General features: G+C 45.4%; 1 protein-coding gene across 1 annotated transcript in view; it reads left to right on the top strand.

Annotated features, from left to right (window-relative positions):
- The window catches only part of NIBAN1 (niban apoptosis regulator 1), a 147,622-nt gene that overhangs the window by 117,150 nt on the left and 14,908 nt on the right, over positions 1-15,564 (top strand). The window contains exons 6-10 of the mRNA XM_066261330.1: positions 3,885-4,000; positions 10,071-10,175; positions 11,158-11,320; positions 13,575-13,762; positions 15,324-15,485. Of these exons, the coding sequence (XP_066117427.1) occupies positions 3,885-4,000; positions 10,071-10,175; positions 11,158-11,320; positions 13,575-13,762; positions 15,324-15,485 (734 nt within the window). The remainder of the gene's footprint in view (positions 1-3,884; positions 4,001-10,070; positions 10,176-11,157; positions 11,321-13,574; positions 13,763-15,323; positions 15,486-15,564) is intronic.

Raw genomic sequence — 15,564 nt, 5'->3', positions numbered from 1 at the left:
TAGAAGGAAAAAATTTCAAATAATTAGAGTAGTTCAGTGATGAAAAGGACTGTTTCATTAAATTGTGATCTCTCTGTCACTGGAAATATTCACGCTAAGGCCGAATGAGTCTCTGTCTGGAATCCTGAAGGTTCCCAGCATTGAACGAGAGCTTGGGATAGGTGGCCTTTAAGATTACTCCTAACTCCCATAGTTTATGATTTAAGTAAGCATGAATGCCAAGGTCACTTATGACATGCCAGACATGCTTTTTCAACTCTTGGCTCTGATTCTCACCAGCTGTGTGACCTTCAGCAAAGAAATTAACCATTTCTTCCAGTTTCCTCATCCACAAGACGAGGGAGCTGGATTTAATGATGTCTGAATTCTCCCCGCACATCTGTCTCCTGAAGCATCCTAGTAATTACAGCGTGTTGGGAAAGTGGAGTTTGAGCTGACACCTGCCATTTTCTTAAGTGAGTTTGCAGGAAGGAGGCTATTAAAGACCAAAAACCATTGTTGATTCTGGGGCCATCGAACTAAAGTCTCAATTGCTTGTTGGCAAGAGAATGGGTGATTGTGATTCTAGAATTTGTTCCCATGGGATCTGGGGCAGGAAGTTGATCAAGTAACTGATAATCTGGTTCCTCTCAAACACCTGTACTTTCTGGCCAAGTTCAGCAACACCTCTACAAACAACTTAGAAGAAATGAAGATCATGTTACAATTGCAATAGAGTTCTATTTTTGCAAAGCACACTTTTGTTTTTTATTCCCTCAACGATCTGGCTATTGCTGTTGAACTTCATATATAATCATAAGAACCAGTGTCCATAAAGCAACTTACCATGTGGCAGATACTGTTCTTCAAGTTTTATATGGATTAATTTAATTAGCTTATAAACTGAAAATTTAATAATCAGTAGATCAGATCCTTTTTCTTCTATAGAAAAGTGGTAGTTAAAACTCATTAAAGTCTCTCTTAATAGTAAAGAGACCAAAATTCAGATCTATATCCTCATTCTTTTAGACTTCACTGCTGCTGTTCAATTACTATAATTTTCTCTGTGGTCCATTTGAGTAGTAATACTTTCCTTCTCTGCCTATATTACTCCACCACTACTACTTTCTAGCTCTTCTATTTCTTCTTCATCTGCTCTCTGACTCACACATCATTGTCTCAAATCCCATTCCTTCAGTTATTGTCTTTTTCCCAAAGATCTCTGAAAATACAACCACCAGTGGGAATGTCATCATTTGCTTTGATATAGGTGTAAAATGTATGGACAGGATTTCAAATACCTCCTCCAGTGACTGAGACCAGCCAGGGTAGAAATAAGTAAGTGTACGCTTCTTGTAAGGATGGGAGGATTTACAACTCCATTCCCAGCCTCGTGGGTCTGGCAAGACTCACCCCATCCAAGTACCGCATTTCATTCCGTCTCTTTGTTTCCTGAGGTTGGAAATGAATACAGCTGTTAAAAACAAGAGCACATGAGTCGATCTGGAATCTTGATGTGGTGATTATAGTTTCCGTCTCCGTTGGTGAAGTCCCTGCCAGCGTCCTGAGCCCCGTACTGAAACCCCCTTGCTGTAAATTTTATACCAAGATCTTAATTTTTGTTTCCCAAGCCTCTAAGATTAAACACTAAAGCAATTGCCAAACCAGAAAAAATAACAAGGAAGAAAAGACTTCAATTTAAAAACTTGATGCTTGGGACAAGCCCTTTTTTTTTTTTTTTTCCTCTGATTTAGATTTTGGCCAGATCCCAATGTTGATATTAGAAATGTCAGTTACCACTCCACATTGTTGAAGATGGCGCTCTGGGATTCTTGGTACCTTCACTCCGAAGAATTTTGCTTGGATTCTACTAGATGCTGTGCCTTGAATTTTATTTTCTCTTTCTCTAATGAGAAAATGATTAGAGAAAGAGAAAATTTCTCATTAGAGAAAGAGAAAATTAAGTCCTGAGGCTTAGGACTTAATAAGCCAATCTTAAAAGAGTCATCTACAATTATTCATTGATTGTCAGCTTTCTGAGTAAATGGGCCCTCTTTTAGTTCTGCTCAGTCCCACCTACCAGCCATTCAATCCTTGACTGTAAAGCTCTGAAGGGCCACTCGTGAATCAGCCGACCAAGTGAGAATGCCCTGTGAATGCAGACCACAGGTGAGGACATTGTGTTCTGCAGGGGAAGAAGCAGGAGGCAAGAGATTCAGGCCCTTTGAAGCCCTTCACTCTGCCCCTTTTATCTCCCCTTTCTACAGTTTGATGTCCTTTTGATAGATCATATTATTTCTGTAATTCATTTCCCTGCTAAGATATCTATAATTCTGTTATCACTGTATCCTTCAAGAGCTGGCTGTACATGTTGAAAATTGTCTTGGTCAGTTTGGACTGCTGTAACAAAAATGCCATAGTCTTGGAAGTCCAAAATTGAGGCACTGGCAGATCCAGTGTTTGGAGGGAGAAAGAGAGAATGATAGAGAGAGAGTGTGTGTAAGAGAGTGCTCATGCTCTTTCTTATAGGAGGGCACTAACTCCGGGCTCTACCTTCATAATGTAATTATCTCCCAGAAGCTCCATCTCTAAACATCATCACATTGAGGATTAAGGTTTCCACATATGAATTCAGGGGATATAAACACTCACTCCATAATAGAAATGAAGACATTTGCCTGCACGGTGTGATTTGTGGAAATCTGGGAAGGCCATTCAACTTCACTTAATATCCTACCATTGGATAGTCTTTGTGCTAGGATATCACCTCTCAGATATGACACCTTTTATTTTTTTTTTTTGTATTTTTCTGAAGTGAGAAGCAAGGAGGCAGAGAGATAGATTCCCAAATGTGCCCAACCAAGATCCACCCGGCATGCCCACGAGGGGGTGATGCTCTGGCCATCTGGGATGCTGCTCTGCTGCAACTGGAGTCATTCTAGCACCTGAGGCGAAGGCCATGGAGCCATCCTCAGCACCCGGGCTAACTTTGCTCCATTGGAGCCTTGGCTGCTGGAGGGGAAGAGAGAGACAGAGAGGAAGGAGAAGGGGAAGAGTGGAGAAACAGATGTGCGCTTCTCCTGTGTGCCCTGGCCGGGAATCAAACCCAGGACTTCCACACACCGGCCGACCCTCTACCGCTGAGCTAGCCAGCCAGAGCCACCTTTTAAAATCCAATATACTTAAAAAGGCAAACTCATAAACCTAGCATTGAGGTAGTATAGTGTAGTGGTTAGAAGTAGGCTCTATATGACCTTAGGCAATTAATTAATCTCTGTGCTTTGGGTCTTCTTGTCTGTAAAATGAGGATGATAACAATACTATCTCAGACGTTTTTGTGAGGTTTCAATGAAATACTTAACGAGCTTAGAAGAACAACATTTTGCTATATACGTTAGCAATGATCATCCTTCATTTGCATAAATCAGCATATGATATCGATATTCTTCTGACAGAAAGCTGATATCAGGTCATAAAGAAGTTGGAGTTTTGTTCAGGAGGCTGGGGAGGGATGGAGACCACAGAGATGCGAGGCACTGTTAAGGAATGGACTGCCTATGTGAGGTGTTAATTGGGAGCTAGTGTGCAGCCACCAGTGTCTAAGTGCCCAAGACAGGGACACAATTACAAGGGAAAGAAAGAGGGCTGGATCCGCTTCTCATCCTCACTAGTACGCCCAATAATGGATAGAATTAGCTAGTAGGTGAGCAAGTAACGTGATGTACACCTGCCCGTGAATTTTGAATTCAGCACTTGCTTAATTTTTTGAGTCTCCTAATTCTGCTCCTTATAATAATCAGGTAATGCTGGGTTGCTGAACCATCGTACTGGAAGAACCATGGACAAATGGAAAATAAAGTTGTTGTTGTTTTTTTTCGCTAAATACCCTTGCCTCTTTCTTTTAGATTACATGAAGCAGACGACGTTCGAGGCCCAAGCCTTCTTAGAAGCTGTACAGTTCTTCCGACAGGAGAAAGGTCACTATGGCTCATGGGAAATGATCACCGGCGATGAAATCCAGGTAACACGAAGTCTGGATCTTCTTCTCTGTTTGGGAGGGAGAAGGTCAGGGTCAGAACCAGCACTCAAACAACAAAAAAGTTACAAGAATGGAAGATGTGGAACCAAAGACCATTATCTCTCATTGTCTAGAAGCATTTGGTCTGCAAGGCTATGATAGGGCACCCACTCCAACGACCACCAGACCAAGCAGGAACTAGGGCGGCCAAAAACAAAACAAAACAAAAGACAAATAAACCAAAAATCACTGCGAGGGCAGTGAGAAAGAAGAGCTGCTTCTCCTTTTTCCATAGAAATGATTATTCTTTCAGATGACCTTCTGCTTTCCGAGTAGAAGCAGATGTGAACGGCGTGGTGGAGTGCCAAGTGTGGTGGGGACTTAGGGCAGCAGACTTGGGTGAGATTTTGCCAAGTTATTTAACCTCTTTCCATCCCAGGTGACTCCTCTGGAAGAAAGCTAATGTTCGCCTTGCGGGGTCGTGAGAATTCAGTGAGATAATGGGGAAGAGAATTTGGCACACACTTGTCTGTCCCTTTTGAATGATTTCTAAATGAAGTAATTAAGGGAGACACATTTTAAAAGCGTGAGACCGTTTTCTATATATTTCTTTTACTTTTTTAGTTTTCCATTCTCTGTGGTCCAGTAGAACTCTCCAGGATCTTAATTAAATGCCAGTCCTGAGCTAAGCACCATGACTTTGTCCCTGGGACATTGTTACAAATCTCCAATGAAACTGTGTTTCAGGATGTGAGCCCATCCGCCATGAGGACGCCAATCACAGGGCTGACTGAGCCAGGAAGAGGAGGCTGGGTGTGGGCACTATTTAATTAGAGGCACACAGAGTCTAATTAATGGGGTGCTTTAATTTCCCCTCATCTCCCAGAGTGCCTCTTTTAGGGGCCAGTAAAATTTGTTATTAGGGAGCAATATTTGAAAGATGCCAGATGGTGCCTGGCCTTTATGGTCATTAAGCATCTAAAGCTGAAAACCCTTTCAAATAATGATAGGGCTGTTCTTTATTGTTTTACCACGTGACTCAGAATCTTTTTCTTTTCCTTCTCTTCCTCCTCCTCCTTCTTCTCCTCCTCCTCCTTCTTTTTTTCTTTTTAAAATTTTTTGGTGGATTCTAAACTCCTTTATTTCCCACCCTGAGACTTATTCAAGGACTTTAACCAAATCTTGGTTTCTGATATTTGGAGGAAGCACATCCATTTTTAAATCTGAGAGGATTAAGAACTACCCAGACTTATGCGAAGAAGAAAACAAAAGCCTAAGGGGAAGCTGAAGAACTTGACCCTGATTGGTCTGTCACACAAAAAAACCAGACTTAATAGACACACCAGGATTAAACTGCCCTGTGCAATACTTTTAATGTTCATATCCTAATTTGCTCCATTTGTCATACCAATGTCACGAAGTGAGTAGAGCAGTTATGATTATATTCATTATGTAAATGAGAAAATTGAGGGAGGCATGTAACAGTTAAGTGACTTGCCCAGTTTTATTCATTCAACAGCTGTTTGCCATGGCTGGATAGCTCATGCTGTTCAGTGTCTTCCAGACACACCAAGGTTGTGGGTTCAATCCCCAGTCAGGACACACACAAGAATCCACCCACAAATGCATACATACGTGGAGCAACAAATTGATGTTTCTCTCTCTCTCCCCCTTCCTCTCTGTCTGAAATCAATAAATAAAAATTAAAACAGAAACCAAAAAGCAACTGTTTACTGAGCTGCCCTATGCCAGGCACTCTGCTAGGTGCTAGTGATCCAGAGATTGGCAAGGCAGCCTGGCCCCTGCCTTGTGGAGCTGACAGCGTCTGACTCCCAGTCCAGTGAAAGAGCCGCACCAGTGTGGGAGTCTACCCTTACATGATGACTTAGCGCCTTGCTTCCTCTCTTTCTCCCATTTGAAATCTCCTGTCAGCTCACACTCCTTCACCATGCCATTGAGAGCAGGTGCTTCATACGGCCCTTCTGGGGGTTGAGCATCGTGTTTGTTGTGGTTTGTTCCCCTTCTGTTGCCTTTCTGCTTTTTGCTTTGGGCTAATATGTGTGGTGTGCTCTGAGGTGCAGAGAACTAAATGACTCATCCCTTGCTGTCTCAGTGAGGCAAGACCTACCTAGAAACAGGTGGAGAACAAGGCAGCATTAGAAGCATGTGTGGGTACACACGTGGCTCTGTACATATATGGGAATCTTAAAGCATTAGCACAAAGCAGTCATAGGAAGGTGCTAATTCGACAGTCTAGAAATACCTTAAGTGGGAAAACAAAACAAAGCAAAACAAAAACCCAGAGCTAAGATCACTCAAAGCTGGAGATGTCAATTGACCCAAGAAGCTCTGCTCCCTCAAGAATCTGAGTATCTTTGGTGAAATCCTAGACTTATAGAATGTGCGTGCTTGGAGGGGCATTTTGGGGTTGTGTGTATACACCCTCCAGGTGAGAGAAAGAACCTTCAGGAAAATTAGTTGGCTGAAGCCACAAAGCCAGTCTGTGACAGAAATGCATTTGGAGCCATGTTGGGCTATCCTTGGAGAAGCTGGTGAAAGGAAATGGCTTCCAGAACTTTCCTGTCAGGGTCCTGGGGAGGGTAAGCTTTGCTGTAACCTCTTATACAGAGAGCTGAAACAATGTCTGTCCTCAGACTCACAGAAAAAAGGTCAGAGCCCCAAAGTAGCTGCCGAGTAGTTAAAGAATGTGACCGCATTCCTGGGTTTGAGAATATGACATCTTTTGTTTAAAGCACTGGGTTTATTTGTATTGTTTCTGCTAAGAACTTAATCATAAAATTGCCCTAACCCCCTCTACCCTAGGGGTCTGTATTCAGATTTTCATCATTGTTACATTATTATCTTCACAGTCATGACTCACACAGCGAGTACAGGCCCTCACGGCCGTGGTTATTTTAGGCAAGCGTCCAGGCAAAGCAAATATCTTAGACTAACTTCCCCGACAGACTATTAATGCAGAATATTAATACAGATGAAAATACAATAGTCCCCCTTTATCTGAGATTTTACTTTCCATAGTTTCAGTTACCCGTGGTCAACCACGGTCTGGAAAAACTGAATGGAAAATTCCAGAAATAAACAATTCATAGGTTTTAAATTGAGCACCGCTCAGAGTAGTGTGATGAAATCTCTCACAGTCCCGCTTCATTCTGCCTGGTTTGTGAATCATCTTTTTGTCCATTGTGTCCACGCTGCCTGTGCTACCAGCCCATTAGTCACCTAGTAGCCCCCACGGTCATCAAATCAGTTATCAAAGAGAGAGAGAGACCACGTTTACATAAATTTTCATTACAGTATATTATTAACATTGTTCTGTTTTATTATTAGCTATTGTTAATTTCTTGCTCTGCCTAGTTTATAAATTACACTTTGTCACCGGTGTGTATATATTGGGAAAAGCCTAGCATATCTAGGGTTTGGTACTCTCTGCAGTTTCAGGCGTCCACTGAGGGTCCTGGAACGTCTCCCTCGCAGATAAGGAGAGATGACTGTATTTGTGCAACAGGAAATATATTTCCTCCTTGTCAATATAAGTGTATCAAAATGAGGTCAAGATGGAAAGCATTTTGTAAAATGTAAACATGTAGTTATTTGGTGTATTTATCATTTGCCTTTTTTTTTTTTTTTTTGTATTTTCCTGAAGTGAGGAGTGGGGTGGGGTTGGGGGTGGGATGCAGAGAGACAGACTCCCACATGCACCCAATGGAGATCCACCCAGCATGCCCATCAGGGGGTGATGCTCTGCCCATCTGGGGCATTGCTCCTTTGCAACCTGAGCCATTCTAGTGTCTGAGGTGAAGGACATGGAGCCATCCTCAGTGCCCGGGCCAACTTTGCTCCAATGAAGCCTTGTCTGCGGAAGGGGAAGAGAGAGACAGAGAGAAAGAAGAGGGGGAAGGGTGGAGAAGCAGATGGGCACTTCTCCTGTGTGCCCTGACCGAGAATCGAACACGGAACTTCCACAGGCTGGGCTGATGCTCTACCACTGAGCCAGCTGGCCAAGGCCCCTTATTTGCCTTTAAATGACCCAGATGGGCCAACAAGATAAAGTGACTTCAGTACATATGAGAAAACTATTCCTTTTTTTTAGGCCTCATCCAGAGGTTTTGGGGTCAGAGGGGTAGGATGCTGTGTTAGGTTGTGACACAGCTGGGCTTCGCACCCTGAGGCTCCGCCCTGCCCTGTGGCTCTGCCCTCAGCCCCTGGCCCTTGCAGCCCTCTCCCACCTGCTCCTTTTTAAATTTTTTTTCGAGATATATTTTATTTTCAGTTGCTTAAGTTATGAAATAGAGCTACATTTCTTGGACCATTACACGGGAAGGGCACCCACCCGAACAGAACACTCTTTTTCTCTGGCCTTTTGTGACATTTTCATCTTTTTAAACCCCTTTCACGCTTCAGCTCAGATGCAAACCAGTCTCTGCAAAAGGATGGATTAGGGCAATTAATATTATTAGCGTAATTATCTTGAATTGACCGCTTTTCAACAGAGGTCATATTTCCCACAGATTTGAAGCACTGGCTTCAGTCCCCTTAGCTCTTAGCTCACTCTCTCTGCACTGCACTTTCACTGCTCTTGGGCAGACGTGTTCCCAACAAGAGCTGGCTCCACCGAGCAGGTGGGGGTCCATGGATCTTAATTACCTACTCCAATCTAATCGTTGGACCTGCTGATTTTCATGGAGTTTGCACACGTCAAGTTTTTAAGTTCTTAAAGATGCTGGTTCACCTTTTGACTGCCTCAAGAGAATGGTTAAGAAAGGCCAAAACATCCCACCAATGAATTACCGGCACCAGTGGAAGTCCTATACTCTCTGTCACACCATGGAGTTCCGCACCGCAGAGACTGGGCCCCTCACGAGCTACCTTCTCTCCCAGGAACCAAAGGCACACAGGGGACCGGATGGCTTGCCCACCTCCCCTGAGAGCGTTCCTGTTCAGTTCAGCTCAGCGTTACATGCTGCCAAAACAGATCCCTGGTGGAAGGCACATCTAGTGAGCTCATGCGTGTTTCCACTAGCATGAGGCTGACCTGTGACCACAGAGAAAAATCTTTCCTCATTCGCAAAGTTTAATTTGAATTTCCACCAGGTCGATTATTTTGACAAATATTATTTCACATTCATGGAGCAGATGTCAAATTATTCTGCTCTGAGCCCGCCTCCATCCCCAGGTGACTCTTGTTCTTTTGCAAATCATGGTCTGCAGCCTGAAAGTTGAGCTGCGAGACCGAAAGAAAGCCCCCCTGGAAAGTGAATTTGAACAAAAACGTTGCTCCAATGGGGGGGGGGGCTGCAGGGGAGGAGAGGGTTAGAAGGAGGGGCCAGTGTGACTTGGCTTATTTTGTGGGGACATGTGGAATGCTGTTCAGATGCAGAAAAAACATTTTTGCCGAACCAGGCAAAATTTTAGGAGAGACTAGGGAACAATTTTTAAAAATCGCCCTGAAAACGTTAGACCGCCCTGCTTATATGCTGCTCATTCTACAGATGTCTAGTTGTTCCAAAGTCTTTGTTACTCCCTTCTTTTTCTAAACTTTAAAGAGAATGGAGTTGGGGTCTAGGGGACAGTCAAGTCAAAGAGCAGGAAGGCACTTAGATCCCAAGGGAGTCTGAGGAGGGACAGTAGTCCCGGGATGCAGACTCAATCCACCACAACTGAACCTGATCTTTTCACAGTTTTGCTGAGGATGCCCTTGTCCAGAATTAAAGTTTAACCCTTTTTTCCTAAATGCATTAGCTTCTTCTAGTTTGGATATGAGAAGACTGAATTTGAGGAAGGTGCCCTTTCCGATGGGAAAACATTAGCAGACGTCATCGTTCCTTGGGGATGTTTAAGAACGTTTACCTTCTAAGGTTGTCCTCGTTGAGGTTTTGGTGGCCCCGGACCCAGAGGGAAACTATTCACGTAGCAGTTCTCATGTAGCTCAGGACAACTCATGGAGCCAGTGGGATGGGGAAGGCCAGTCCTGACGTCTTCCATTGACATGCTGCTCAGATTTCGCCACCACCAGCTAAGGGACTCAGGGCTGTCTTCCTCCCCTGCTCCGCAGATCCTGAGCCACCTGGTGATGGAGGAGCTGCTGCCCACCCTTCAGACCGACCTCCTGCCTAAGATGAAGGGCAAGAAGAACGACCGGAAGAGGGCCTGGCTTGGTGTAAGTGGTGACTTTGCTCTGAGCTGCTCAAAATAAACGTTCCTTTCTCATCTCTTTTTAGGGTAATCTTTTCTTTCCTTTTTCTTTTTTTTAATGAATTCCTTCTCCGGGTAGAGAATGGTGTGCCTTGAGTCTGTTACATCTCACTTAAAAAGGACTAATTTGAACAGATTCTGGCTTTGAAAGAAAAATTAGAATGTGCGTGGTTTCATTTACATCAGGGGTTCCCAAACTATGGCCCCATTGGTGGTCAGTGAGAGGAGCATAGTTCCCATTGAAATACTGGTCAGTTTGTTGATTTTTTTTTTTTTTTTATTCTGAAGCTGGAAACAGGGAGAGACAGTCAGACAGACTCCCGCATGCGCCCGACCGGGATCCACCCAGCACGCCCACCAGGGTCGATGCTCTGCCCACCAGGGGGCGATGCTCTGCCCCTCCAGGGCGTCGCTCTGCCGCAACCAGAGCCACTCTAGCGCCTGGGGCAGAGGCCAAGGAGCCATCCCCAGCGCCCGGGCCATCTTTGCTCCAATGGAGCCTTGGCTGCAGGAGGGGAAGAGAGAGACAGAGAGGAAGGGGGGGGGGGTGGAGAAGCAAATGGGCGCTTCTCCTATGTGCCCTGGCCGGGAATCGAACCCGGGTCCCCCGCATGCCAGGCCGACGCTCTACCGCTGAGCCAACCGGCCAGGGCCCAGTTTGTTGATTTAAATTTACTTGTTCTTTATTTTAAATATTGTATTTGTTCCTTTTTTTTTTTTACTTTAAAATAAGATATGTGCAGTGTGCATAGGGATTTGTTCATAGTTTTTTTTATAGTCCGGCCCTCCAACGGTCTGAGGGACAGTGAACTGGTCCCCTGTGTAAAAAGTTTAGGGACCCCTGGTTTACATTATACTAATTCGTTATTGAGCCTCCGTCCTGCACGCGACTCCGCCAGGCTCACACCCGCGACAGAGCCTGACGTGCGTGCCGATGCCTGTTGCAGCTCCTCGAGGAGGCCTACAACCTGGTCCAGCATCAAGTCTCTGAAGGCTTACGCACCTTGAAGGAGGAATGTCGAGCTCTGACGAAGGGCCTGGAAGGAACCATTCGGTCCGACATGGATCAGATCGTGACCTCAAAGAACTTTTTAACTGGGAAGATCAAAGGTCAGTGGTGAAGATCCAGGTTCCCACTAGTGAAATAAGTCGTGCGTTTAGGGCCGTGTCCCATAGTGAGTATTCATGGTTTCAGAGGAGAATTAAACTGAGGGAACTGGGGAGAAGTGGTACCCGTTGCCATGGGAGCCTGCTTAGAGATGCTACGGAGGGCCTGGCCCTCCCCATGGAAACTCCAGTGGAACGAGGTGGGGGAAACTTGACTTCTTGACTTGGGGTGGTGCCTGTGTAGTCTGATGCCACCTGCACCCCCCCCCCCGTTGTCACACTTTTACACTGAATTGCCACAGCTTCTGACCCATGTTCACGATCACTCTGAAATTTCCATTGGGTGCTTTTCAAATAGGTCTTCTCTCAAAGTTAATTGATAAATAATTCATTATTCTTTTGGCAAATAATGTCACACTGGGGTATCAAGCCAGCCATTTAAGAATCATAGGTTGCCCTGGCCGGTTGGCTCAGCGGTAGAGCATCGGCCTAGCGTGCGGAGGACCCGGGTTCGATTCCCGGCCAGGGCACACAGGAGAAGCGCACATTTGCTTCTCCACTCCTCCGCCGCGCCTTCCTCTCTGTCTCTCTCTTCCCCTCCCGCAGCCAAGGCTCCATTGGAGCAAAGATGGCCCGGGCGCTGGGGATGGCTCTGTGGCCTCTGCCCCAGGCGCTAGAGTGGCTCTGGTCGCAACATGGCGACGCCCAGGATGGGCAGAGCATCGCCCCCTGGTGGGCAGAGCGTCGCCCCATGGTGGGCGTGCCGGGTGGATCCCGGTCGGGCGCATGCGGGAGTCTGTCTGACTGTCTCTCCCTGTTTCCAGCTTCAGAAAAATGCAAAAAAAAAAAGAATCATAGGTTGTGGCATATGTGAATCATGCAATTGAAAAGTTTTCTTTTTCCCTAGAAATTCTATGACCTGCTTAATAGTCCATATCCCACGTATTTATGAATTATACATAATATTAACCGTATTAGTCATTTTAGGTTCTCAAAATAAGAGGCAGTGTGAAATAACTCTGTGAAATATTTCTGTGGATTAAAATAGGAGTGGGACCATTTATCTCACTGGGAGCAAGTTCTTTTGCCAATAAAAATGTAAGAAATACATTGGAAATCTAGTTCTGTTTCTGCACATTCGGGCGTGATCTTGGTCAACCATCTTACATCTCCAGGCCTCTATTTTTCCTTCTGTAAAGAGGAGGATTGGACATTCAGATGAGTGTGTACCCCCCTTTTCAGTTCTGTGATGCTGTGACAAGGCTATGTGACTTCTCAGCTCCCCAAAGCCAGCTTCCCAGGAGCGAAATCAGGCCTCCTCCAGCCCGGGCTTCCTTCACTGGACCGCCGCTTCCAAATCTGGGCAGTTGTGAGCATCACCTAAGCACTTAGCAACAGCAACAACAATGATAATACCGACTGCCAGGTCCTAGCCAGACTTTCTGAAGCAGGATCTCGTAAATCAAAGGGCAGTATTGGCCTTAGGGAAAAGGGGATGTGGTTACATTTCTTCCCCTCCCTCTTTCTGATTTTCTGTGCTCTGTGTATTAGTGTCACCGGCATGTCGTCCTCGATCATCAGAACAAAAGATAGTGTTTTTTTAAAAAATTGGGATGGGAATGGGAGGTGGGGGACAAGATGAAATGAATTTGTTCCCATTTGTCCAAGAAAAGACTATTCTTGAGTTTTTATAAAGTCTCTTGAGGAGGGGAGAGGGGAATTGAATTATATGGATTGACTTTTAGAGAAATGAATTAAAATGTAATAAATTGTTAAATAATTAATCATGATGTTGTACACCTGAAGCTAATATAATGTTCTATGTCAATGATACCTCAGTTATTTTTTTTTTTGATACCTCAATTTAAAAAAACTCAGTGGATTGTGTTTTCAGAAAACAAGCTATGCATTTATAATGAGGATGATTGATGGGTCACTGGCATTATCTGTGTTGCATTAGGCATTGCATGCGTCTAGGGAGTGAGCAGGAGAATGCATCTCATCCCAGGGCAGAGGAAGGAGTAGGTAGGGAGGGGAGGGGTACCGTGTGTTTTCATTTTCAAAGCACCGAATGGTTTTGGGTATGGTGAGAGCTTGCACTGCTGGCACGGGGCTCCCTGTGCTGGTGTGTCTTGCTGTTGGAGATCACTTTGGTTGCTCAGGGCTCTGTGGCACCTCTCCAGCCCCGGCCTGGCTCGAGTGCCTTTGATTCCAGTTTTACGGTAAGTCCTGGTTTTCTGGCTATTTCCTCTTTCAGCAATGGTGGCGCAGCCAGCAGAGAAAACCTGCACTGAGAGCGTGCAGCCGTTCCTGGCGTCCATTCTGGAGGAGCTCATGGGGCCAGTGAGCTCGGGATTCAGCGAAGTGCGCTCACTTTTTGAGAAAGAGGTGGATGAACTCAACCAGAACTTTCAGACCAGCCATGACAGTGCCCAGCTAAAAGAGGTAAGATGTGATGCCAAGGAGTTCAGTGGGAATGGTCGTTCAGGCCGGGGCTGCCTTTTCTGGGAGCTTTATCTGCATTCGTCTCTTCTTTCCTTCCCTCCTTCTTCCAGTGCACCCTCCCTTCCTTCCTTTCATTCATCTGTCCTATCCATTTATCTAATCTGTCTTTCATTTATCCAGCAATGCATTCACCCATCTACCTGATTTCCTTTATTAATGGCTTCAAATTGCCAAAATAACAGCATACATATATGCAAAATTATACCCACCTACCCAATCCTAGTCCACCTCCAATCCTAGGATACCTCCTTCCCAACTCCCTGAATGAATTAATATAAGTAGCTTAGAATGTGTCTTCTCATACATTTTCCTGGTCATACAAATATATAACCAGATAGCCTAGTTTATATACATTTTGTTGGTTGGTTGGTTGGTTGGTTTATAAAAATATGGACTCATGGTAAAAAACAAAACAAAAAAACCAGTGTTTTTGAAAGTGTGGTCCCTGGACCAGCAGCATCAGCATCGCCTGACTGCTTCTAACGCTGGTTCTCAGGACCCCGTAGCAGTATTTTCCCATTGCAAACACAGTGAGGATGGGCCCCCTTTCCCTTGCTGTTTAGGGAAATCTAGAAATGTAGAACTATCTCTTCTCGGTGACCTGGAAATGAGACAGCAGCACAGCCTAGACAATCCACACTCGCCCCCAGGGCTGGAGAGCACTCCTGTTCTCCGGAGAACTCCGCTTTCAGTGTCTTCCTTTCTGTCTGTTTCCACCCACTCGTTTATTCTAGATTTCCAATCTTCAATTATAATATTATTTTTAAATAATCTTGGAATATAAAATGTATTCTGTTGGCAACAACACTCATGGTGCATGAGTATGTGACAACATTGGGGGTCATGTGGAGAAAAGGTCTGTCACTGTCCTCTTGCTGGAAGCATCATGATCAAGTTATCTTGTGCAAACTAGAGAAGGAAGGACCCCAGTTATTAAAACTGGGTACATCTCCCAGGCCCCTTCCTCTCTCTTACGCCCCATCCACTTGCACCCTAAAGAACTTACAGCACCGGAAGCCCCGGGCACACGGACAATGCCTCGAACTGTGGGGACTCTGGCATCCCATAGTCCAGGGGGAACCCTGACTTCCCTGGGATTTTCTGAGAGGAATGTCACGCATTAAAGAAGGCTGTGGAGGCTCATGGACCCAGTAATAATTCCATGTGCCAAAGGATCTACCTGCCTGGTTCTTGAGTTCTGGAAGTGGGAGCTAGGAGCCAGTCCATCAAGATTTTCAGAAGGCTGGGCCCCTGAATGCATCCCTGGGCCCTCCCATGGTCCAGTTGGTCCTTCTCCAGCCTCTGTCCTTGCAACAGAGCTGCCCAGAGACTCACAAAAGGAAGGAAGAGAATTGTATGTGTCACAGGTGCAGTGATCCGAGGAGTGATCCACTCCAACACCATACGGTTCAGTTGTTTAGAATTTATGCAGTATGTAATATGTGTATAATATTGCTCATCAGTCGGAAGGTGTTTAACTTTTCCTGTCACCAAAACGCAGTACCTGGACCGGCTTAGGAATCTTCCGCTGGACTCCGTGAAGATGGAACCTTGTTACGTGAAAGTCAACCTGCTTCAGGAGCGCCTGCAGGACCTCCAGAGCCGCTTCCGGTTCCCCCACGTGGACCTGGTGGTGCAGCGGACGCAGAACTACATGCAGGAGGTGAGAGCCGCAGGGGCATCCTGGGTGGGGTGGGGCCGGCAGGGAGGCCAGCCCCCGGGGGCGATGGGACTCAGGAGTG

The sequence above is a fragment of the Saccopteryx bilineata genome, chromosome 2 (genome assembly GCF_036850765.1).
Source record: "Saccopteryx bilineata isolate mSacBil1 chromosome 2, mSacBil1_pri_phased_curated, whole genome shotgun sequence".
NCBI lineage: Eukaryota > Metazoa > Chordata > Mammalia > Chiroptera > Emballonuridae > Saccopteryx > Saccopteryx bilineata.
Note: the sequence above shows the minus strand (reverse complement) of the source record. Positions and strands in the feature narration are given on the sequence as shown.